Source organism: Lathyrus oleraceus, chromosome 2 (assembly GCF_024323335.1).
Source record: "Lathyrus oleraceus cultivar Zhongwan6 chromosome 2, CAAS_Psat_ZW6_1.0, whole genome shotgun sequence".
Lineage (NCBI taxonomy): Eukaryota > Viridiplantae > Streptophyta > Magnoliopsida > Fabales > Fabaceae > Lathyrus > Lathyrus oleraceus.
In genome coordinates, this window is record NC_066580.1 from 447,139,916 (window position 1) to 447,167,339 (window position 27,424).

The 27,424-nt window shown below is 36.3% G+C and overlaps 2 protein-coding genes across 2 annotated transcripts; one reads left to right on the top strand and one right to left on the bottom strand.

Annotated features, from left to right (window-relative positions):
• The first annotated feature begins 15,395 nt into the window (after nt 1–15,395).
• LOC127120231 (ultraviolet-B receptor UVR8) lies at nt 15,396–17,635 on the top strand. The gene is made up of 4 exons (XM_051050642.1): nt 15,396–15,807; nt 15,894–16,110; nt 16,337–16,658; nt 16,918–17,635. The coding sequence occupies exons 1-4, from the start codon at nt 15,503–15,505 to the stop codon at nt 17,409–17,411; spliced, it is 1,338 nt and encodes a 445-aa protein (XP_050906599.1). The 5' UTR covers nt 15,396–15,502; the 3' UTR covers nt 17,412–17,635.
• A 161-nt stretch (nt 17,636–17,796) lies between these two features.
• Nucleotides 17,797–20,478, bottom strand: LOC127120230 (laccase-11). Its single transcript, XM_051050641.1, has 6 exons — nt 20,067–20,478; nt 19,826–19,977; nt 19,488–19,732; nt 19,283–19,411; nt 18,222–19,145; nt 17,797–18,126 (listed from the first exon to the last, which is right to left on the bottom strand). Exons 1-6 carry the CDS (start codon nt 20,172–20,174, stop codon nt 17,996–17,998), a joined length of 1,689 nt encoding a protein of 562 aa, XP_050906598.1. The 5' UTR covers nt 20,175–20,478; the 3' UTR covers nt 17,797–17,995.
• Nucleotides 20,479–27,424: the final 6,946 nt, after the last annotated feature.

Consider the following 27,424-nt stretch of genomic DNA (forward strand, 5'->3'; position numbering starts at 1 on the left):
AATGATGTATTTATTTTTTACAGTATTGTGATACGTTGAAATGCATTAACCATAATATGAAGGTTGGAAAACTGACGCAATCTAATAAACCATGGTTTCAGGATGTCTTACAGCTATCTGAGCTGAAGGATTTTTGTAAGCTGATATGGTTATATTAACCATGGTTTATTGTCTGTGTTTGTAGAGTGATGGCATGTAGATACCTCTTCATTTCATATTTCGACCGATGAGATGACCATCACACTTTATAATGTAACAGGTTTCCTACATCTTCCAATCACAAAAATATTATTAGATTACTCTAGAGTCAGTAGACCATATGCACTAGACATGATGGTGACATATTTAGGAGTTGAATTAGGTAAAGCCCACTTAGTGGGAATGCGACGGCCGAGCCATTATGAGTTTCTCTTGATCGCATCGTGGCAGATGATATCAGTTTCATGCTGAACAATGAACATCGTGACACATGACCTTTAGAAGTGATGTCCTTATACTCTGGATGAATGTCTTATGGGTCTCGTCTTATGTACTCACATATATATGAGCGAGTGTTGCGGTAGTTTAGATATATGTAGGGTATACCTAAAGACCCCACAGTTGTTTCTCCTATCATTATCCTCTATAAAAATATTATTGGGATATTTGTAGAGTACTATGATTATCTAGTCCTAGAGGATGTACGATGGGTGTCAGCTTTTCGTCCGTAAAGTATGATATATTATCACATCCAATGATTTTATAATGTCATACCCTTACATGACACCAGGTGCAGAAAGAAATCCTATGAGGTGAGCTCATTAAGAGATACTAGATGAGGAGCAAGCAAGGGAGGACAACGTCGTGGATATGATGTTGATATGTCATTGTATTGTGTATATTGAGATATGTCATAAATAAGGGTGAGTTTTAATAAGGCATTCTTGAGAGGGTCACTCAACAAGCCATATTAGTAGAGGCACGACATGCATTGGAGTATAAGAGACATAAGAGGACTAATGACATCAGATATACACAATAGTTGTATTTTACTTTGTATGTTGATATTAACATTTTGAAATTTTGTATTGTGATTTGTTGTATTTTATGAACATTGATGTATGATTTACCAAAATTTTATTTGAAGTTAATCTTATTAATGAATGAAAAATATGTATGATTTATTGTTAGATTGATTTTAAAATGACTAATATAAGGTTCATTATAAAATGTAAAATTTCTTTTAACTTACTGTCTAGGTGTGAAAAGTTTCTAGGGGTTTATCTAGATTTTAAAATTTGGATTCACCCCAATTGTAAGAAAACACAAATGATACACACAGAAGCAATTCATAGTTTATCTAAGGATTAAAATTCCGACTTTTTTTGTTGCAAAAATGGGGTGTTGAGGAAGTGATTTGGTGTACAATAGGCGCATTCAGATTTTAAAATTCGAATGATACGAAGGACCAAGAGGACCAAGACAACATAATAAAGAAGATTTTACCATATGCCCCAACATTTATCCCCCTACCCCTACAATATACTATTTTTTTAAACCAAAAGGCCTATTGTCGCATTACGCGAAAAACCGGCGGGAAAACAAGAACAACAGAGCCGCCACCGTGTGTTATTTATCCCAAAAGAGGGAAAGGAAATGCTCGAAGTAAACCTGGAAAAGGCATGGTCTCGCGACCAAAGAGAATGGGATCGGAAGTCGGTTATGCGAAGGGAAGATATTAGCACCCCTACGCATCCGTCGTACTCGACGGGATCCACGCACAAAAGGAAGGAAAATGGTTGCTAAAACACTGCTCAAAAACAAACAAATACTGGCTGAAAGAGACACAAGAAAACGAACAAGACTGACTCGGCAGGATGTCGCATCCCGGGCCTACTTAGTCTATCAGGCATAGACATCAGAGTCGAAGTAGTTCGGACTGGGGAAACGACACATGCTCGCTAGGATGTCGCATCCTATGCATACGTATCTCCTTGGACGAAGGAGAATCAGAGCATCCGTAGCTCGGCTGACACGCACACAAACAAACACAAGCAAAGGCGAACGTGGAGCCCGAATGCCAATCACTGGACTTACATCAGCATCTGAACCAAAACACACCCACACTGGAAACCAGATGCCACTTGATGGACTTATACCGGACTCCAAGCACACAACAAACACTAGGACACAGAATGCCAATCGCTGGGCTTACATCCATCTCCTGACACACGCAAAGACAAAACAAAGACACAAGCGCCCGGAGAGATCTGCTCATCTCCTGCCTACATACCTCATCTGGTATGAGGATCAGGGCGACGTAGTTCCCCTACGGAGGGACACAGGACTAGCCTAACCAAATAACAGAGGGAGACACAACTAGGGAGACTAACTCGAGCCTAGATGTTATCATGCAAAATCATCCCTAAGTCAAGGTTTCTAGCTAACTTGCACAGGGAGCAAGCCTATCCTAAACATGACTTGCACGGGAAGCAAGCCAAACTAAACCTAACTTGCACAGGAAGCAAGCTAAAAACAAACACACAAGCACAAGTAGCACACACTATATGCAATCAATGGGCTCAATCAAGGTTAGGTTTTAGTCGAGGGGTCATATCAACCTCAACAAACAAACCACTGTAACAGGGTAATGTTAGCTCTTAACCCTAACATTGAGAGTTAGGGTGAAGCTGATGAAAGGTGAGTGAAGATGAGACTTCACAGCTCTTATCCCTGGCCTGGGAGAGCTTAAGACAAGAATGTGTGGGTTCAGAAAGTGGGAACCCTTCTACACATATGACACTGACTCAATGTACAATGATCTTGGGTTAATATCTGCAATGCATCAACACAGTGGTGTGAGCAAAGCAGATGACACACAGAATAGCAGGGGATGGATTGCACATCCCTTATATCTGCCAATGCCTCTTCACTTAGGAGGTCTTTGAGTATGTACAAGGACAAATGTAAACAAACACAAACATTGCCTCTTAAGGAGGACTTCAGACAGGTGCCTGGCCAAGTAACAGGCCAGGTCTTCCAGACTACATGAAGTAAGGAAGTTATACCTCAATGCAAATGCTCTTAAGCAAAGCAAAGCAAGTTCTCAATGGAACTAAAGCAACTAATGTACCTGAAATCAATCAAATACAATCAGTACTCAGACAAACCAACATTAAGCAGCAAAAGTCAATAGTTAGACTGTACAGTCAGACAACAATCACAATGCACACAAGTGCAAGCCATGAGGCATAAGACCAAATTTTAAAACCTACAAAACAAAGTCAAAGTTAGTCATGATAACCAATCAAACTTAATGAACTTGCATTAATCCCTTTGAAGCATTTGCTTTTTAACCTGAAAAACCAAACTTAAACATGAGCAACAAGACCACTAGGACAAGCCTAGGGTCAAAAGGAGATAAAAAATTTAAAACAGCAAGTGACAAGTGTCCAAAGTTAATATAAATCAATCAAGAAACAAACCCAAGTGGTTTCACATTCATATCATTCATCATTATCATTTCACAAACAAATTAAGTCAAAGCATGTCATATAGGAGCTCATAGAAGTCAACAGAATGCTTCAACTCAAATCCAATCACAAACATTTCAAAAAATCTTCAAATAATTCATGATCAACCATCATCCATAACATGATAAGCATACCAAATTTCAGCTCATTTGGATCAAGGGAAGTAGGTCAATGAAAATCAGAAAGTCAAAGCAAGCTCAAGCAAACTCATACAAAGCATCAAAACATGCACCAACTTCAATTAATCATAAAACAGAAAAAACATATGATAAATGAATGGGACTAAAGCCATGACAAACTTTAAGATGTCTACAATTCACATATCAAATTTCAAGTCCATCCCATTAAGCATTAGAATTTCACAAATCAAATAACATCATGTGTCACAAAAAGTCAACAATTTGGTCAAACAGGGGAGAAATTATCAATCAAATAGGAAATGCATTCAAAAATTCCAGAAAAATTCACACACATTCTCAACATGCACAAGAGTCTTCATGCAAATATCCAGACCATTGTGAGTTCAATAAGCATGGTAATTAAAATCATGAAGTTGGACATGCATGGTGTGACACAAATTGTCACACCCCTATTCAAAAAAATCATATCTCCACGACCAGCAATGATAAAATTACAAACTCTATACCAAAATCACCATGAATATGTCTAGTTTAAGCACAAAAAGTTTGAGAGGTATTGGATCATGTATCATCATTTCACAAGCAAATTGGCAAAGCATACACAAAATGGACACACATGAACAAACCCTAGCACATTTAAAAATTCACACGTGCAAAAAAAACTGGAAAAATCACCATAATAAAGTAGAGATCAAGAGGAGCATTTCACAAAAAATCCCATCAAGATTGGATTAAAAATGAGGAACTTATGAATTTTCTAAGTTTGCCAAACCAAATGAAATAAAAATTGAGAAATGAAATGATTTAAATTAAATAACAAGCGGACAATGGCATTAGGGTAAATATTGGACTCACTAAGTGAAACGCCGCGTTTCACTTAGTGAGGTGGCGTCCGGCTATTTGCTTCATGGCCAGGAAACTTGGAGTCTCATGCAAAACACGGGTTTAAGGATCAAATGTGATTTCTGGGCGCAGAATTTTAGGGTTCTAATGCACAGTACCATGTTCATCATCGCGATGAACAATTATCCCAGAATTTGGAAACAAGCATACCATTCCACTCATCTCACAACGTACATCCATAATCTAACCCTAGTTTTCATTAATTCAAGCTAACAAGGAAGAACTAAACACAAACACATTTGACAACCAAACTTAAATTCAATGTATCTCTCTCAGTTCTCAACCATTTCTCACGATTCAAGTTTCATTGCATTCATGGCAAAAAGATCTACAAGAAGCATAGCACAATTTTAACAATGGCTAGGTTCGAAATTTTACCTAATCTGCAGGACAGTGATGGAACAGTGGTTGTTTGGTCGTGTTGAGCTGAAACAGATGCGCCTGGAGGTTTGTATTGATGAATAGAAGTAGGATCGTGGCTCAAGCTCGCTTGGTAAGGCTCCAAATTTGAACTGCCATGTGAGAAGCTCAATGGAACAGTGGTAGAAAATGGCTTTACAGTTGTGATTCTATGCTTGCAAAAGTATCAACAATGATGATAGATGGTGACTCAATGGACCCAGGCACGAACTCTTTGACAATTTTTCCAGAAAAATCCAAGTAAGGAAATGAGAGTTTTTGAGAGCAAAAGAAAATTCAGATCTGATTTGTCAAAATGTGGCTAGGGTTTTTTTCAGTCAGAAATGTGCAATATATACTTTGATTAACAATGCCTAAGCTTGGTTAATGAAGTGGTAAATCAAATTAGCTCAAATGAAGGTGTTTTGGTCATTTAGTGAAATTACTCAAGTTGCATGTGCATGGCATGCTACAGTGCGAAAATGGGCCTAAACACATCCCAAATGAGATTTCTGAACATTTACAATTGGTAGAATGTATTGGAAATGGTTAATTTGAAAAGTCACTTTTTCACCTCCCCTTTTTTAATTCAATGCACTTGAAAAAAGGCCATTTTGATTGGATGATTTTTGGTGAATTGTGATGAAGGATTTGGATAGAGCATATCAAATGTGACTTGTAGCAAAAAACCTCACTCAATTTGGCCAAATGGTTTGGAAGATATGCCACTTTGAAGTTCACAAATTTCTGAAAATGATTTGATCATAACTTGCCAACCATAAATGAGAAATGAGTGTTCTTGGACTTTTTGGAAAGGTGAGAGCAAGATCTTCAACTTTCATGTTGGACAAAATTTCATTTGAAGCTTGTATGATGATGTAAATTTGAGGAGAAAAACTTTCTATTTTTGGCAGTTTCCAATTACAGGTCACCTGCCATTTTAGGAAACTTTTTGTCTGACTTTATTTTCTCCAACCTTGATCTTTGAAATGTCAAATGAGACTTGTATGGACATGAATGAAGCCTTTCAAACCATCTCCCACCTTGAAATCCATAAAATCAGGCACAGTTGACCACAGTTGACCATAGTTGACTGTCTAGGGTTTCTGGTGGACTGGACAATGACTGATGACTTCTGAGCACCCAATCTTTGACCAAACCACTTCAAAGGACCCCTAGGTCATGTGAACATGTTGGACCAACCCTAGGGCCTTGTCTCAATGGAAATTGCACTTGCTTGCTTGATTGACTGGTCTCCTGACCAGTTTGACCTAATTTTGTCAGAGGGCTTGCACTTGGGCAAAAGGCAATGCAATGTTATGCAATGGACTATGTTATGTTAATGACCTAATATGAAAATGTATGTACAAAAGGCAGGTGCAAATTTGAGGTGCTACACCTATGTATAAATAGTTTATTTGTTCCAAATATTTACTTTTTTCTTTCACTCGAAGATATTTGGGCCATTGAGAGAGGTGAATATTTATTTCATACCAGAACTCTTTGATCCAAGTTATCTGGTCCACATACATATAACCATAAGACTTTCTCCCTAGTTCTTCGATCAGAAAGCCACAGGAAGTCTTACATTTAAGTTATCTGGTACACACATTGTAACATCGGATCTCTTGCAAGTAAGCTCTCTAATAATGTGTTTTAAAATCACCCTTCTGAGAACATTGAAAGAATATATTCGGTGAAGGAAAAAAGATTATCAGATGTCTTGCTTTAGAGTTATCTGAGACGACTATTTTTTAGCCACCGAATGTCTTTGATAATAGACATTCGGTTTGATTTTTTTTTGTAAAGTTTAAATTTGTTTTTTGTTTTTTTGCTACTGACGCAAACCCGAGGACGTGGTGGTCGCATTCCAGTCATTGCAGGTGTATGATAGGGCGCTCGAGAGGCGATGGACAATGATGATGAGCATGTATGTGCATTTGCATCTGCTCCACAACCATTAGGGCTTCTATGAGCATCATGTTGCTTGCCATTTATGGTTCAGCGAGGTAATTAAATGACAATCACTTTATTTTGAATAATTTTTAACTATAATTTTATATTTTATAATATATACTTTAAATTGTTTTCAGGAGAGAAGTCCGAAGAAATAAATCAAGGTTGTTGGACATGAGAGCAAGCTTATAGGATGGGTTTCATGCTTTGTTATCTCCAATGGACATGAACAACATCTAGTGGTATCAGTATACCACCAAGTGTGTACCTTCCTAACTCATAAGTACAAAGCAACCCATATGATGTTCTAAGAGTACACCCACATATTTTCATGTTGGTTCCCACATGATCAACCCTCAATAACTCTTCAACAATTCGTCTAAAAGCAACTCATGATATTGATCCATGCATATTACCATAAAATGGACTAGTGTGCGCGTGCTCAACTTTATAAAAACTTTCTGAAAAAGAAGCTCCAATGTTGCCCTATTATAACTTCAAATTGTTACTCATAGTCTCCCAACATTTGCATAAGTCACCTATATTATTCCCCAACATCTGATTTAACTTCCAATGAGAAAACTCAACCCCAAAATGAAAAAAATAAAATAAAACCAACACATCAAAAGAATAAAAACTATAGATACTAATGGTATATACCTATTAGTCGTGGTGTTACCCAAATGCAATACTTGATTGATCCATGCTCCAACAAATTAATGTCTATGAGGATCCAACCATGTGTCTTTCATATAATTAATAATTTCACTATAATTAACACATGTCTACTCAAGTTGTTGCAATCGTTGATGATACTCAACCTCATCATTAGCACATACAACTTTCTATCATCATTTATATGTGTCATTCACAATATATTGCTTGCAATTTAAACCAATATTTTTATTGATGTGAAATTGACAAAGCAACTTAATCGTCCTTGAAAATACAAGTTCAATTGTTTTCATCAAAACAAGATCTTTGTCATTCAAAATTACCCGTGGACACATTTCTTCCATAACAAACAATTGTTTCAGCTTATCTAACACACAGCAAAAGTTCTTTGTCTGCTCAGATTCCATATAGGCAAATGCAACCGCAAATGTCAACTCGGTTGATGTCACACCAACTATTTCAAACATGGGTTGTCTATATTTGTTTCTCGTGTACATGATATCTATAACCAACACAATAGGAAAAATATTCAATGCTTGATTGAATCTGGATTAGCTCAAAAAATATCTCTCAACACATCCAAATCATCTATTCTTCTACTCTAATAAACATAGTTTGCATCCCCTATCAACTTAAACAAGTGTTGTATATCTATTCTAAGACCTCTTATCTCTTTTTGTAATATACTCTTATATTTATATATTTGCGTGATCCGGGTGACATTCTCTAGATCTCACTCTTGCAAGGACAACAATGTGTCTGGATGGAACATGCCACTGTGTTAAATCAACAACATGATGTTGTTCATCTGCGCTTAGCTGACCAACAAATGAATGACATTATAATCTATCAGGTAAACAATGGCTATGAAGTCCATATCTTACATCAGTCTTCCATCCAGAACCATCTTTCGATGACGTTGATCTAATTTTGAACGGACAACCACATTTTTTTGTGGCATTTTGTGTTCCACTATATGTTTCCTTATATTTCACACATTTATCACTACCAAATATTACTTTGTTGTTTCTCCCTCTCTTATCTGATTCGGTATTTGAACATAATGATAACAACTACTTTATTACTAATTACAACCTTCTTAATATTCTTAACCATCTCTTATTCTCGTGTATTGAATCTTTGTGTAGTTGAGAATGCTTCAGTGATATCTACACATATTTAATTTTTATATCTATAAAGAAATTTCTATTTCTGCAACATAAAAAAAATTCAAAAAATTCTTATAGAAAAGACTATCGGATAATTTACTATTAAGTAATACAGTACACAAAATGGAATCCACCGGATAACATAGTATCAAATTATCCGGTACATGTTACCAATTGAAGAACACACCAATAAAATTTCTAAAAAAACAAAACTCAAATCGGAAAACATAATAATAAATTATTCGATAAAGAAAAAAATACACTGAATGACTTTTCACATATTTATCCGTTAAACACGTATGTGAGAGTTCAAAAGTGGAAAAAATAGAAAAAGTAAAATAGAAAATTGGTTTGAGCAATGCTATTACTACACACATTTCCTATTTCAAACGCTAATACTTACACTAAATATTGTTTATCGTATTTATACGCTAAACAATATTTTTAATACAAAAATATTTATAAATAGATTTATTTTTAAATAAAATAATATATATATATATATATATATATATATATATATATATATATATATATATATATATATATATATATATATAATTAATTTCATAATACAAATATAAGATTTATCATTAGTCAATTTTATTATTGTATTAACCATAAAAATATATGTTATTAACAATATATTTTACTTATAGCTTATTAACCAACTTCATTACTTTATTGATCAATAAAATACATAATATTAACCAAATTCTAAATAGTAAAACAAAATTGATTATTAAACAATTTTATAAATTAGTATTTACATAATATTAACCAATTTTATTTTAGTATTTTATTTTTATTTTTATTTTTAAATTTTATTTATCAAGTTATAAATTATTTCCAGAATCAATTGATTGATATTATATATTTGATTGGTTAATAAAATAATAAAGTTGATTAATGATCGTAAAATATGTGCGTATATTGTTAATGCAATAATAAAATTAATTAATAAAAAAAAGTCTAATATATATTGTTAAAAATTTATTTAAAACATTTTTTTATAAATATATATTTTATTTATAAAAAATATTGTTTATCATAAATACAGATTAACAGCTGCGTGTAAGTATGGGTGTTTGCGGTGTAGTTTTGAAGCTAAAAATCATCCGAAAGGCAAGAAAAAAAAACACGCGTTTTGATTTGGTTTGATTGGCTTTTTGAAATAAAATTGAACCCAACCAAACCTAATTAATGCTGTTTGTATTGTTCGATTTTTTACAAGATTTTTATTGAGCCATACATAGATCTTTAAAGAACAACATAACTTTGTGTTTAATCATTCATACATTATCAAATAACTACAAAACTAATTATATTTAGACAAAATCTTCTCATTCAATATACAAAAATAAAATTAGACAAAAGTAGAATAAAAAACATTAAATAATAGGATAAAAGAATATCAAAAATATTATAAGAGAATAAATTAGAGTATAAGAGGCGAGACATGTTGGAAATCTCCCAAAACCTATGGAGAATTTCAATCAATCTTGATGAACAAGATTGTTAGTACCCACACAATAACAACGAAAGAAGAAGAACAATGGAGAAAGAAAGAGTGTATAGAACGATGAAGGAGAAGAGTAATATAATTCTGCAGAGTTTCTCTCTGTCCACAAACTGTGGAAAACTTTTTATTCACTTTGCAACTGCAAAGTACTGTGAATTACAAGTGTTGTGAATACTTTATTCACTTCTATATGAAAATAAGGATTACTCCCTCTATTTATAGATTTAGGTTAACTTGGACCTCAAGCCAAAGCCCAAAACTATAAAAACCCAAAATTATAAAAGCCCAAAATAGCTAACACTACTTAACACACTAGGTGGTTGGACACTTCCTTGCTCTGTCGAGCAACCTACTTCGACACAAGGAATTACAATTAAATACACCATCTAATTAATTGTGTCTAAGTTATCTACATTCATCATAGCTCTTAGCCTTCTAAACACTTCGACCTGCACTCCCTTTGTCATGATGTCTGCAATCTGATTCTCAGTTCTGCAGTGTTCCATATTCATCTTCCCATCTGCTACCTGCTCTCGAAGATAATGGAACCTCATCTCGATGTGCTTGCTTTGACCACGTGCTATCGGATTCTTCGCCAAATTGATAGCTGACATGCTGTCGATCTTCATGGTAATTGCTCCATGACTCTTCGATGTTATTTCTTCGACCAGATTCACCATCCATGTTGCTTGACATGCATAAAGAGAAACAACTATGTATTCTGCTTCGCACAATGATAATGCCACTACTGGCTCTTTTCTCGAACTCCAAGAAACTGGAGCACCACCTAGCATAAACACATAGCCAACTGTGGATTTTCGATCCTCATCATCACTACACCAACTTGAGTTGGTGTATCCCACTAATTTGCATTCTTTTCCTTCATCAGCTGCAGGAAACAAAATGTCATAGTCGAGAGTACCTTTCAGATACCTTAGTATCCTCTTCGTCCCTACTAGATGTGATACCTTTGGCTTCTGCATGAACCTACTCACCATACCTACACTGTATGCTAAGTCAGGCCTTGTGTGACAAAGGTATCGAAGTGACCCAATAAGTCTTCTATATTGGGTTGGGTCGACATCATCTTCATCTGAATCCTTCGACAGTTGTAATCTGGGCTCAGCTGAAGTCGAAGTTAGGTTGCAATCTTGCATCTCAAATCTCTTGAGAATTTTGCCTGCATACCTTCTTTGGTGCATCATCAAACCTCTACCACTCTTGTAGAATTCGATGCCAAGGAAATATGAAATGTCATCCAGATCTGACATTTTGAATTCCCTGTTGAGATCACCTTTGAAGTCTTGATTTCCTTCTTGCAACTACCTGTTATCAACAGGTCATCAACATAGAGACATAATATAAGCAATTCACTCTTGCTTCTTCTTACATGTACTCCATGTTCAGATTTTCACTTTACAAATTTCTTCTCCCTTAGAAAACCATCTATCTTCTTGTTTCAAGCTGTTGGAGCTTGTTTAAGTCCGTACAGGGCTTTATGCAGCCTGTACACCTTTCTTTCTTCACCATGTTTCACAAATCCAGCTGGTTGTGACACATAAACTTCTTTTGAATGCACATTTCACATCCATATGACACATCTACTAGTTGTTCATGTTTGTTAGACCAACAACCAACCTGATTGTTTCGATTCTAGCAACAGGTGCAAAAACTTCATCGAAGTGGATTCCTTCTTTCTGAAAAAATCCTTTTGCCACAACTCTCGCCTTGTGTCGAGTCAATTCTCCTTTGGGATTCAACTTCACCTTGTATACCCACTTCACATCGATTGCCTTCTTGTCTTGGGGCAATTCGACAAGTCGCCAAGTGTTGTTGACTTCGATTGACTTCAGTTCTTCGTCCATTGCTTTTATCCACTTCGAATCTTCCAATGCCTCAGCTGCATTGACAGGTTCGACATCTGCGTAGAAAGCATAATGTACCAGCTCACCTTCTTCATCGACCATATCATCTGATGTAATCACACATTCTTGCAACCTTACAGGCATGTGTCTTGTTCTCTGAGGTCTGCTTGTACTTGCTTCACCTCTAACTTCTTCCTGTCGAACTTCTCTTTCGACTTCAGTAGCTGGTTCATCACAAAATATTCTCACTTAATCTTTCTTGACATTCTCAGTCCAATCTCACTCCTTAAGCTCATCTATGATCACGTCCCTGCTGATCACTACTTGCTTATTCATTGGGTCGAACAACTTGTATCCTCCATTCGAATGATATCCTATCAGGATCATCTGATTAGACTTGTCATCAGGTTTTCTTCTCAACTGATCTGGCACATGTCTATATGTTATAGATCCAAACACCCTCAGATGACTCAAGCTAGGCTTGACATCAGACCAACATTCTTCTGGCGTGATTCCTTCTAGCTTCTTCGTCGGACATCTGTTCAGGATATATGTCGTAGTCGACACAACTTCTCCCCATAATTCTTTGGGTAGATGCTTGCCTTTTAACATACTTCTAACCATATTCATAATGGTTCTATTCTTCCTTTCTGCGACTCCATTCTGTTGTGGAGTGTAGGGTGGCACCACCTCATGCACAATCCCTTCTTTCACACATAATGCATCGAAGTCTTTCGACACATAATCTCCACCACCATCAGTTCTCAAAATCTTGATCTTTCGACCATAGATTTAAACTTGGCAAATACCTCGATCACTTCACTTTTCTTTTAGATCATGTAAGACCATAGTTTTCGACTGAAATCATCTATGAATGTAACAAAGTATTTGTTACCTCCAATCGAATCCACCTCGAGAGGACCACATACATCAGAGTATATGACTTCAAGAATTGCCTTCGACCCGCTTCCTGCATCCTTACTGAAGTTGTTCTTATGCTGCTTTGCCTGCACACATTCTTCACACACTTTGTTTGGAATGTCGATTTCTGGTAATCTTGAAATCGTATTTCTTCTCTTCAAATCTCTGATGTCTTTGAAATTGAGATGACCAAGTCTGTAATGCCATATCCATTCATCTTTGCTGGTTGCTGTTGCATGACACTTATGCTCCATCACATTAAGCTCAATCTTGAAGGTTCTATTATGAGACATTGAAGCCTTCAAGATCAACCTTCCATTTCAGTCGAGAACTCTCATCATCTTGTCTTCGATCGACACCTTGTAGTTCTTTTCAACCAACTGCCCTATGCTGAGCAAATTACTCTTCATGCCTGGTATGTATAACACATTTGAAATTACTGACCTCTTTCCATCTTTCCTCATAATCAGAACATCACCAACACCTTCAGCTGCTAGAGTGTTGTCATTTGCAAATTTCACCATGTTCTTCATTGAGGGCTTTATGTTGACAAACCAATCTTTTCTTCCAGACATATGTGATGAGCATCCTGAGTCAAAGTACCACTGATCCTTGAATCTCTCTTATTCTCTTGTTATAACCATCAACAATGTCTCTTATTCTTCATGTTTCGCCAACTTTGCATAAGTTTCTTGATTCTTCTGCTTTTTTGTACAATCACTAGAATAATGACCATACCTTTGACAATTGTAACACTGAATGTGACTTTTGTCTGGCTTTTGACCACCACCTCTTCCTCTACCTGCAACACCACCTCTTTGATTGCCTTGGTTCCAGGGTTTTCTCTGATTCGACCAATTTCCTTCTTGCTGATTTTGACCAGTCGAATTGTTGTAACCTCCTCTGCCTTTGTTGCCATTCCAACTACCTTTGCCTTTTCTTTCTTTTGCTGGTTGAGGCTGCAAAGCCATATCACTTTTCAACTTTCCTGCAACTCTTTCAGCCATTCTTTGTTCATGAGATTCAAGCGTCCCTTGAAGCTCTTCCTTTGTCAGTTTTGACAGATCTTTCGACTCTTCTATGGCTACTACCACGTGGTCGAACTTTGGAGCCAACGACCTCAAGATCTTTCCGACAACAGATCTTGATGTCAACACTTCTCCACATACCTTGATTTGATTCACCAGTTTTGTAACCTTGGTGAAGAAATCAGTTATGCTTTCATTGTCTTCCATCTGAAGCAATTCATACGTTCTTTTGTGAGTTTATAACCTCACCTTTTTCACCTTCTCCGCGCCTCCAGACGATTTCTCCAGAATTTCCCATGCCTCTTTCGCTGACTCTGCATCACTAACCTTTTCAAAGTTATCTATATCAACACATTGATGGATTATAAAGAGAGCTTTATAATCTTTCTTCTTCAATTCTTTATGTGCAGTCTTTTCTTGATCCGTCACGGCTTCTCCAAGCGTTGTTACTCCTTCCTTCACAAGATCCCAAATATCTTGATAAAAGAACACAACCTTCATCTGCTTGCACCAATTCTCATAATTGTTGTTCTTGAGAATCAGAAGATTTGCTGGAAAATGTCCGTTTGGATGATTCGTTGCCATGGTGATTTTCTTCCCACGAATCGATTAACCGGAGCTCTTGATACCAGATGTTGGAAATCCCCCAAAACCTATGGAGAATTTCAATCAATCTTTGCAACTACAAAATACTGTGAATTGCAAGTGTTGTGAATACTTTATTCACTTTTATATGAAAATAAAGGTTACTCCCTCTATTTATAGATCTAGGTTAACTTGGACCTCAAGCCAAAGCCCAAAACTATAAAAACCCAAAATTATAAAAGCCCAAAATAGCTAACACTACTTAACACACTAGGTGGTTGGACACTTCCTTGCTCTGTCGAGCAACCTGCTTCGACACAAGGAATTACAATTCAACAAGACATACATGACAAAGAAGATGGAAAAAATGCGCGATACTATTAGGAGAAATTTAAAAATGTTGAAAATAAAATCGTAAACATGAGTAAAAGAATATTTGTAACTTTAAGACATAATAGATTTGAATTTTGGGTTGGATGTGGAATAAGTGAAATTCGAATTATAACATAATGTAATTTGTTTTGGTTTAATTTGGTTTGCAAAATACAAACCGTAAATCGAACCGAACTACACGATTTGTTAAAAATGATCCAAACACATCCTAATCAAATGTGATTTTTTATAATTTCCATTTAATTTAATTTAATTTAATTTACGATTTTCGGTTGGATTTGTTTTGAACCCCTTTATTGACCTAAGAAATGGTTATAGGATTAAGATTAGTCGATTAGTTAATATGATGCATAGACAAAAAGGAAATATTTTACAAACTATAGGAGTGGGTAAAGCGTGACACATTGACAGTACGACGGTGTAGGTGGAAAGAAATGTGGCGATCACGTGTATTGTTGAGGAAGCTGAATCTGAAAAGCGGTGCGGTTGTTGTTCCCCGGAGATGGATGACTACGGTGATGACTTTCGGAGATGGAAGCCATGGAGCTTTAGGATTGGCAACCACCAGTGTTGGTATGGGAGTAGACGCATACGAACCTACTCCAATTCCTTCTTTACCTTCTGATATTCTCAGCGTCCATGCTGGTCACTACCACTCTCTTGCAATCACTTCTGAACACCATCTTTGGGCTTGGGGAAGAAACAACGAAGCTCAACTCGGTCGTGGATTTTCCGCAAGGTAAGGTAAAAATTACTACAGTTTGTTAATTACTGCGTGTTCTTTGATTTGTAATATCAAAATTGTGATGAAGAATTGGAATGCAGAGAAACATGGAATGAGCCAAAAAGAGTAGAGGGACTTGAAAATGTGAAGGTGTGTAACGCCTTTGCATCTGGAGTTGTCTCGGCTGCGGTTGGAGAAGATGGTTCTGTTTGGGTGTGGGGGAAATCCAAACGTGGACAGCTTGGTCTTGGAAAAGACATCATTGAAGCTGTTTTGCCTTCCAGAGTTGAAGCACTTTCTGGAGAAAACATAAAGAAGGTATTTTTGCTTAATTAAGAGCTTATTCAACAAGACACTGACACGGGGACTAGGGTAATAATTTGTGAGATTTGAAGTAATTGAATGCAATCTCATGTGTTGGTGTCGAGATGGTGTTCGATTCTAACATGTATTACTATTAAACACTGACTTTGATATGAAGTATCGGTTCTACACTGCTCTTTCAAATGCTCGGTGAAGAAGCTTTATTTCTTTGATTGAACAGGTATCATTTGGTTGGGGGCATGCTCTTGCATTAACTGTGGATGGAAAGTTGTTTGGGTGGGGCTATTATGCGGATGGAAGGATAGGGAATATGGGGAATGGTCACTTGGAGTCATCTTCATTAGAGTCCTCTTCAACCATGCATTCAATCAATGCACAAATCACGAGTTCAGACCTAGAAGTTGCTGAAAAGAAAGTCTTACAAGGAATGGAGGAGGAGAATAACATGCCAATAATATGGGAACCTCGCTTGGTAGAAGAATTGCGTAATGTTCAAGTTGTCGACATTGCATGTGGCCTTGATCACTCTCTAGTTCTTTGCCGTATGTAACACTACTTTACATTGCATAATTTTTTAGTGAATCGTCAATTTTGTCTCTTAAATTGTAGGACACTATCACCTTTAGAGTTTTCAAATTCAATTATCATTTTAAAACTTCCTTCAATTCAGGTGCAAAAGTTGAAAGTGTCTGTACAACTTTAGGGATTAGATTAGTAATTTACTCAATAATTCTCCTAGCAAATTCTTACATATATGAGTTTTTCTTCTCTCAACTCTCAAGTATTGTTTACCGTTATCAGGTGATGGTGCTCTCTTGAGTTGTGGGAGTAATGTGTATGGCCAATTGGGGAGAGCTACGAAAGATTTGGGATTCTTTCCTGTTGAGATAAATCTTACTCCCATTTCTGTAGCAGCAGGGCTTGGTCATTCTTTGGCAATATGCCAGCTTGATGAATCAGATGGTAGTAGTGACACTGTGGGAGCTACAAACATTGCTTCATGGGGGTGGAACCAGAGTTCTCAGCTTGGAAGGCCAGGGCCTGCCAACCTTCCTGCCTTGACTCATGCATTGGCCGGGGAGAATCCTGTGTCGGTTTCAGCAGGGCGTGCACATACGGTTGCCCTCACGTCAAAAGGAGAAATGTGGGTCTGGGGCTCTGGTAAAAATGGTAGACTCGGTCTGTCAAGTTCTGTTGACGAAGTTGAGCCATTTTACCTTGATTCCTTAGAAGGTTTTCAAATTTTGCAGGCCGTGTCTGGGTTTGATCATAATCTGGTTCTAGTTGCTGGCTGATCTGTCTTCAACAAATGCCTTACTGGCAGGCTTAGTAAATTTATAAACCAGATAGGAAAATAACACAGGAAAGAGTGTACAATGGAAAACCTGTGTCTCTTTTAAGAGCTGTATATCTTGTAAGTTTAAACTAAAGGGTGGAAGGCTTGAAACAATTCCAAGCACTCGCTTGGTCCGAATGTAAAACTGTTAATAATGAATAAAGTTGAGAATATTACAATGAAGTGCATTAATCATGAATAAAATTGAGTATATTTTGATCATTCCGGACTATTCTAGTTTGTAAGAGGAAGGATTAATAATAGGTTGAAGAAATTGGGATGTATTTTGCAGGACATATTGGTCCAAGTAGCTGAATAATTTAATAGTCTATAGTAACTTAATGTTCAATGAAATAAAGAATCTTTACTTGGAAATTTAATTACAAGAAATCCTTGAAATCTTTCTTACATTGTTTCCCCTTTATTTTTCTCTTAAGGAAAACCCTCTGCAACTTTTACGTGAAGGCTGAATAGACAAAAACCCATAAAAAACACTGAATACTGTTTAATTTGATTTTTCTTTGATCAGTTTTTAACCAATGGCTAGCATGATGGAAGGTCCTTTGGTGGTGGCAGAACAGATTGACTTGGTTCTGGTCCATTTTCAACAAGGAAAGCTGTTTTCAACCCCCAACCAGTGTGCAGCTCCAAATGACAATGCATGAACCAGACACCTGTGTAATCATATTTATAACAACATCATGCCATGAGCAGAATATTATGCCATAAAGTTAAATATCATAGAAACTTTGTACAACTTCAGAAGTACCTGGATTGTCTGCTCGGAAACGAATTGCTGTCCAACCACCTGTGGGAACCCCAACTGTGTTCCTTTCAACAGGATCCACCAAGTTGTATTTAGAAGGGTCTTTAGCTGGATTGAAATTACCAATACCAGTTCCAACAACAAAAAAGTTATATCCATGAAGATGAAATGGATGTGATTCAACTGTGAGGAGATTTGTATCCTGCAAAACCAGCTCCACGGTAGAATTGAAGGAAATCTTGTTTACTCTTGTGCCTGTTAAAGATGCGAGATTGGCTGTTAATGGTGCACCGGTATAGTTGAAAGGAGTTGGAGGATGATCGGGAAAATCAGCTCTGAAAACACCCTTGATATCGAAGTAGTGAGCTTGGAGAAGCGCAATTTGAGGCATCACAAAAGATACATTGTTTATGGAAGCAAGAAACCGGGTTCCATTGAGGCATGTAGGGCAAGAATTCTTCCCTAAACCAATAGTGTAAAAGAGGTTTCTATCAACTTTGAGAGGAACATTTGCAGGGTACTTAGCAGAGTTCAAACTCTTCAATTTCTTGTTGTAACTCAAAGCAAAACCCGTGTCATTGCTAGCTGGCAACTGTGGAAGGACGGGTAGGACAGTGTTTGGTATATCTTTGTATTGAAATATAGCCGTAGCAGTTTTATTGTCAACTGAAACTGGAGCATCCATAAAAGCCTTGGCAGCCATGAAGTACCTGCCAGCAACATGGTTGGCACGAACCAGAACATTTGTGGTTTGACCAGGAGCAATTAGTATGGCCTGAGTGGTGAATGGTTTTGTATAAACAGCATCAACCTCCACTACTGTCATGTTGTGACCCGCAATGGCAAAGAAAAGCTCGTCGTTGAGTGCAGCGTTGATGATTCTCATGAGGTATGTCTTCCCTTGCTCTATCTCCATTGCAAATGTGTCTACAAAATTGAAGCAAATTAATTGCATTTCATACAAAGATTTCACTCTTTTGTAGACTATATAAACCAGTAACTAAAGTCTGGTTAATTATCACTCCCTTACATAATAATAACAAACTTTGGTTAATTTTACTTACGCTTTTCAAAACAAGGAAATAGTGGTCCTGGTTTTCCATTGATTGTATGTGCATCTGACATATTTGGTGGCAATCCCATTTTGTTCCCTTGCTTTTCAATCTCTTCCACATCATTGTTCCACCATTCACCTATTGCATGCACAAATAGTTAGTACATCAACTTTTGTACTTCATATCTTAGCATATGAATCTTTATAATGCTTACCAAGGAGAATTTCAAATTCTCTAGCAGGTTGTGGAAAAGGAAACGGTGTTCCAAGTTTAGGCATAATTACTATTGCACCATAGACAGTGGCCCTCAGCCAAAGAATATGTGCATGCCACCATAGTGTTCCTCTCTGCCCAGTAACGTTGAATTCGTAAGTATAGCTGTTACCAGTTTGTATCGGACACTGAGTGATGTAAGCCGGTCCATCCGCCCAACCATTACGATACTGTTTTAGTCCATGCCTATAATAACCATATATCTGATTGTTAAATGAAAAAAGAAACATTTGCTAATGTAAAAAACTTCAATTATATGTATTTAAAATCGGGCGCTACCAATGAATTGACATGTTGTATTGTGCATGATTGGTTACATTAACAATCACTTGGTCTCCTTCTCTGGCATAAATAGTTGGCCCCGGGAATCTTCCATTTACAGTTACAATAGGTTTCGCATGGCACAACCTACTCACATTCTTCACTTGAACCTGTAGAAAGAACAAAACACTATTTAAGGGAACCTTGCGTCGCAAGCTAGTAAGTTAAGCATGTTGAATATGATCAAAATACAACTCACATCAAACTGATATTTCTTTATGGCAGCTTCAGATGAAGAAAACATTAAACCAACAAAGAGGAATAAGAGAAAGGTTAATACAGACACGAAACCGCCCAAGCTTGCCATTCTGTTCTGCTTGATGTATAACTTCTTACTATTTTGAATATTATGAGTGCAGGTACATTATGGTGTATTTATATATATTTATATAGACACACACATACACACATGTTTGAATACTTATTTGAATATTGTTGAAAAGGTAAAATGGGTTATCAGTTTGTTGAATGAAGGGTAAAAACTGAGCTAGGTTGATTTGGTAGTTTCTTAATGAGTTGTATAGATAGTAAAATAATGATATTTTAAAGGTATTGAGTTCCGTAGAGGCTGAGAATGGAAAGAAAAGAACAATGTTTATACATTGTACCTCAGAGTGAGAGGTACATGAAGCCAAACCAAAGTTAATATACACGGGCTATTCTTTATCGTTAAGGAGAAGCAATGGTTCATCAAGGGTGAGTCCTAATGCATATTGTATTTTTGAATCAAACAGAATTTTATTATTATTTTAGTGTATACTTCTAAACTCATGTTGGTAATGGAGAATTGTTTTCCTTCCAAATATCAATGTTGATGGTTGATTGGATTGCCCTCTAGAAACTAGTTTATATGATTCAGGCCAACAATAATTTTGGATGAAAATTTGCTTAAAATTTACTTTTGATTAATTATTTAATTTCTACCAAATCTTTTGCTTGTGCTAGGCTATTTGTCTTTAGTTTCATACTAAGTTTTGTCTATCTGTTGTATTGCCAAACATTCAAGTTTTTTTTCCTATATATTTTGGTACAAATATTTTAGCTAAAGTGACTTATAATAGAAAAACAGAAGGAGTATAATTTATTTGACTTCATATGTTTGATTTGACTAGGAAGTATATTATGTTTTGGGAAGCACATTATCTTCCTGGAGTATACCCACGTACACATAGATTAAGAATTTTCAAATGAGTGTGAACAAAATCATATATGCAAATGTTTGTTAAGAAAGATGTATCAATACATAAATAAATAGTTGATGAATTTATTATTATTAAATATAAACTAAAAAATTATATATAGATATCTTAAAATCTAAAAACTATTTATATTTTAAAATTATTTTATATTTATAACTTTTAAAAAGGCATTTTTTAATATGTGTGACCCGACAAATACACAATAATTTGTCTCTTACATTATTCTAAATTTAACTATTAAAAAAAAATTAATTTCTTAAGGCAACTTAATGATGATTAATTTAGCAAACATAAAAGTGATAAACTAAAAGTTCGTATGAACATAGATCGTTCAATTTCAACCAAGACACATGACCTGCTCTGTAACATGGGTTTTCACAGTAAATTTTAATACACACATTGTAATAAGGATGTTTACACGACATCACAGTAAATTTTAATACACACATTGTAATAAGGATGTTTACACGACATCCAACTTATCTGAATCATACATGAGATGTTTACAGGATATTCATCTCATCTGATTATATCACATATTCACATAATAAGACATTCATAATTTGTCATCGCACACTCACTTTCTTTTTAAAGTATCATCACATCAGAATTATCATCAACAATTATGGAAGATAAAGCAAGTAATGACATTTAGTCTCAACTTCAATTTTAATAACAAAATAAGAGAGTTGTAATCAATCAACTCAACATCTTAAGAATGCTCAACAATAAAATCAGTCATATGACTTCAACATAATCAGACATAAGGAATAAAATACGCGTTTAACCCAACCAGATGTCACATGATCAGAGCAAGGTACCACTAGTAAAAGCGACAAAGTAAAGAAGTAATTCCAAGAGATATCTTCTATCTACTTCCGCGATGCTACTCCAAAGTATATGCACGATGCCCATGTAAAGGCAACATTCAAACATAAGGGGTGGGAATACACTTTAATAGTTAGCGGTGAAAAACAATCAGAAGTAGATTAACTAACAACATCACACACTAATTGCAACAACATCAACATATCAAGTATTCTCATCCACACATCATAACACAAAAAAATAATCACCAAATGCAACACAAATGCAAATGTACTCAACAACTAACTCAACATGCATGTGGTACAAATTTATGAACATTTAGGTCCATTTTCACTCCACGATCCCCACCATAGGATCGATTCCCTCTTGAAACCGGAGCGCACCAAATCGCTACCATCACCATAGTTAACGCTTCACTAATCTCCCACAATAGGAATTAGGATCGGGGCTCATCATAAAGAACTGAAGTTCAGACAACATGAATGCGTGGACTCTCAATCATGCAACAACAACACATAATTCTCACAACTTAATAGTCATGTTCAACACCACATCAACATCACATCCACATCATAAAAAAATTAACAACATTATCATGACAACATCAACATATCAACATCATTATCACACGACACTATCACAACAATGCATTGATTCATCAACTAAACGTATAAACAATCAACTTCACAAACATAATAGACATGGGAATAATACTAAAACAATTCACCTATATCTATCATGTTATATCTCTATGTATTATCTTCCTAACACATCAAACGGCTCGTCGTTTAGATATACGGTTAAAAAGTTATGGGGTAAAACGTCAAAGTCCAAAACAAGAAAATTTTCAAAACTGATACAGTAACAACCGATTGTCACAAAACAACAATCTATTGTTCTAGCCTCTGCAACCCAAAAATCAGGTTTTTTAAGAATAACAACCGATTGTCACAAAACGACAATCGATTGTTCTAACCTCTGCAACCCCAAATTCACATTTTTTAAGCATAACAACCGATTGTCACAAAACAACAGTCGATTGTTCTAACCTCTATATCCCCAAAATCACATTTTTAAGCATAACAATCGATTGTCACAACAACATTTGATTATCACAAAATAACAATCGATTGTCACAATGCACCTTTCCAAAAATCCCTATTTTTTTCCTATTACGTGAATCCCTCCTAGTTTTCACTTCAACCACCAATCAGTTTCAAATTTGTGCATCCAAAAACATCCCCATATATTTTCTAACAAGATCAATACATATATCATGGTAATTATCATCAATCTATTAATTTTTATCATGAATTAGACACTTGGATTCATGCCCTAAATCACTCAATCTCATATCAATTTTCATGGATTCATTTGATTTCAAGAACACAACAACAACACATCAACACACACAATTACAATTCACATCATGGCATATAAAAACATAATTATCATTGAATTTCTATCAACATTTCATCATAACTCACAGGAAGAACAAACCCTATGGAGGTTAAGAGTCCCTCAGCTATATCCTTCATCACACTCCTATTATTGAACCAAATTCCCACCCTTACTCGAATTCCTTGGAAAAATTCTAAATTAGAACCTTCACTCTCTTCCCTTGATCACCTTACCTCTTGCCTCTTTGCTTCTTTTTCTCAAATGTCACGTACTGTGAAAATCTCCCTAAACCTAGGTTCTTCTTAACATCTTATTTTTATGGTAAACTTTTCCAAATCACCAACTTGACCCAAACTTAGTTATCTCTTATTCCTTTCACCCACTAACTTTCTCAATTTCTCATATTTGGCCCAATTATTCTATCTTCACTAATTAATATAATAAAAATAAATAAACATTATTTTTAATTAGCAAAACAACTCTAAATTATTCTACTCACTTTTATCATCTCTATATACCCCTAACTCAAGGATACATACCCCGCCAACACCTAACCATAAATGGGGTGTTATAACTCTCCCCCACTTAAGAAATTTTTGCCTTAAAAAATTACCTTTGGAAAACAGAGCCGGATACGACTCTCTCATCTGCTCCTTACGCTCCCAAGTCATGCTCCCACCAACTGGTCCACCCCAAACTACCTTCAGTAAGGCAATCTCTTCATCACGCAACTGCTTCACTTCCCGATCCTCTATCCGCACGGGTGATGCCTCAACAATCAGGTTATCTCTCACATGCACATCATTCACCTGGATCACATGAGACGGATCCAGAATGTATCTCCTCAACTGAGACATATGAAACACATCATGAAGATTATCAAGCGGTAGCAACAAAGTAATTCGATAGGCCACCTCTCTTATCCTCTGTAAAATCTGTTACAGACCAACAAAATGCGGCATGAGCTTTCGAGACTTCAAAGCTCGACCAATACCAGTTACCGACGTATCTCTCAAAAACATGTGATCCTCCTCCTAGAACTCAAGTGCTTTCCTCCTCTTGTCATGGTAACTTTTCTGACGACTCTGCGACGCTTTCATCTTTTCTTGGATTATCTTGATCTTTTCAGTCACCTGGTAAACAATCTCAGGTCCGAGCACAACACTCTCGCCTGACTCATACCAACATAAAGGAGTTCTACACCTCCTACCATACAACGCCTCATCCGGTGCCATTTTGATACTAGAATGGAAGTTGTTATTATAGGTAAACTCAATCAACAAAAAATAGCTATCCCAAACACCTCTTTGTTTTAGCACACAAGCCCAAAACAAATCCTCAAAAGAGTGGATATTCCTCTCTGATTGACCATCCGTCCGCGGATGATAAGTAGAACTTAACTTTAGCTTAGTACCCAAAACAACCAGACTCTCCCAGAACCTCGATGTAAATCTTCGATCTCTATCTGACATGATACTTGAAGGAATACCATGCAGCTTCACAATCTCATCAATATACAATTTAGACAGCTTCTGTAAAGGATAAATGATCCTCATCGGTATAAAATAAGCCAATTTGGTCAAGCTATCCAAAATCACCCAAATTGAATCGCGTCCCTTTGAATTCTTTGGCAAACTTGTTCAAAATCCATGGAAATGCTATCCCATTTCCACTCTGGAATATTCAATGGTTGAATCAGACCCAACGACTTCTGATGTTCGATCTTTGACTTCTGGCAGGTCAAACAAGCATACACAAATTCGACAACCTCTTTCGTCATTCATGGCCACCAAAACATATTCTTCAAATCTTGATACATTTTGGTCGCACCTGGATGGATACTCTACTTACCACTGTGTCCTTTCTCAAGAATACTCTTCTTAAGTTCGGACACATCTGGAACAGAAACTCTGTCTCTGAATCTCATCACACCATTTCTGTCAATCATGAAGTCACCTCCTTCACCATGATTAATCAACACTAACCGATCAATCAATCCCAAGTTGATCTTCAGCCTTCCCTGATCTCATCAAGAATACCACTGGTCAGTTTCAACATACCCATTTTCACACTGCTAGGGGTCTTTTCACATATCAAACTCATATCTCTGAAATGTTCAATCAATTCCAACTCTCGAACCATAAGCATCGACATGTGCAAAAACTTCCTACTTAATGCATCAGCTACGACATTAGCCTTACCAGGATGGTAACTCAAGCTAAAATCACAATCCTTTAGGAATTCTAGTCACCTTATCTGTAACAACCCAATTTTAGTAATTATTTCTTATATTATTATTAACATAATTTATTTTATTTATTTGGAGTGTTAAGTAATTAATTGGTTGTTAGGTAGTATAATAATTGATTATATTAATTAACTTGGTGTGTATATTGAGTTGGTTTGATTTATATGAATTAAATAGAGATATTTAAATATTAGATCTTATTGGGCCTATTAATTAAATTGGAGGTATCACTCTTTAAGCCCAAATATAATACTATATATAAGAGGTAGGAAAGTGAGAATTAGGATTCATTTGATCATTTGAGGCAATAGAGAAAAAGAAGAGGAAAATAAGGAGAAGAGGGGAAGAACAAGAGAGGAGCTAGGTGTCATACGGTGAACTGGACTTTTGTGTTTTTTGCTTTGGAAAGCAAATGTCGCGGTTAGCAAGAGTCGCCACCGACTTTTCTTTTATCCAATAAGGAAAGGTGGAAAAGAACAGGAAAGACCTTGATTAGATTTTGGGTTCGGGAGGTACATTATACAAAGGGAAGGTGTTAGCACCCTTTGTATCCATGGTTATCCATGGGCTCTTAATTGCTTGATCACTTATGTTTCTTGTCTGAAAAAGGTGTTCGTGAACTGTTTAGGAAAGATTTTGAAAAGAGAGTTTAACTTTGTAATGATTCTGGTACGAATGTATACAAAGTATTTATCTCGTTTAGTTCTGAAAATTGTTTAGAAAAATATAACTTGGCAATGATTCTAGTACGAATGTATGCCAAGTGGTGATTTTCTAATAGAGGTTTTGAAAAGTGTGAGGTGTGAAAAATAGTTTAAATTGTGAGCAAGCATTTAGGAGTTATACCCACCCAAGGTCTTTATGGGCATTTCCTATCCTTATGAGGGTAAAACTGTCCTTACTATTGAGAAGTAAGTAGTTTTATCCTTTGGATGTAAAAGGGTCATCGTAGGGTCATCGATTGGTCATTGAAGGCAACATTTGTAAGGATACCTTAGCATTCGAAGGGACGATCATCATTTAACCGTAGGCTACAATGACGGGACATCGAGGGACAAAATCATATATTCGAAGGCAACATCCGAGGGACTATGATTTATCTTATAGGGACATGATGATTTAACCGAAGGGTCTTTGCTAAGTGTATCCCCACATTCGCGGGACATGACCGTAATACCGTAATACCGTAAGGCAACAAAGAGAGGTCCAAGATCACATATTCAAAGGCAATATTTTATAATCAATTAGGTAGTTGTAATCAATTAGGTAATTAGGTCCACATTATAATCAATTAGGTAATTAGGGTGAATCTCCATAAGGGTATCCCACAAATAAAGTGGAATACCTAGCAAGCTACCTTCTCCGGGAGTATGTGAACCCTTACAAAATTCAGCAAACAGATCAGAATACCAAATCAGGGTGCAATCAAGAGTTGCACCAAATAAAAGAAAAAACAGCGGTATGATTGTCAGGCAAAATAACACATGGTTAGAATACAACAGATCAGATAAGCATAGAACAGAACAGGAAAATCAGCGACTGTCACGTTCGCTCCTGCCTCGCCTAGCGAAGGCTTAGCGAATACTCGCTGCATGCTCGCTTAGCGATGTGCTAGCGAGCGGCTGCGGGTTCTGGTTTTGATAACAGTACAATTCCAGAAAGCTCCGAACCCTATGGCATCCATTACATGGTTAAACATTCAAGATATTCAGACATATTGAAATCCACACGCAGAACCTCAAACATATTTATGAATTCAATTATGATATCACATGTGAATTAAGAACATAAATAGTAATGCAAACCTGTTGGCAATTGAATGGCAACCTTGAATTGACAAGTCACTCTTAGGGTGGGCGCCGAATTGAGTTGGGCTGAGAT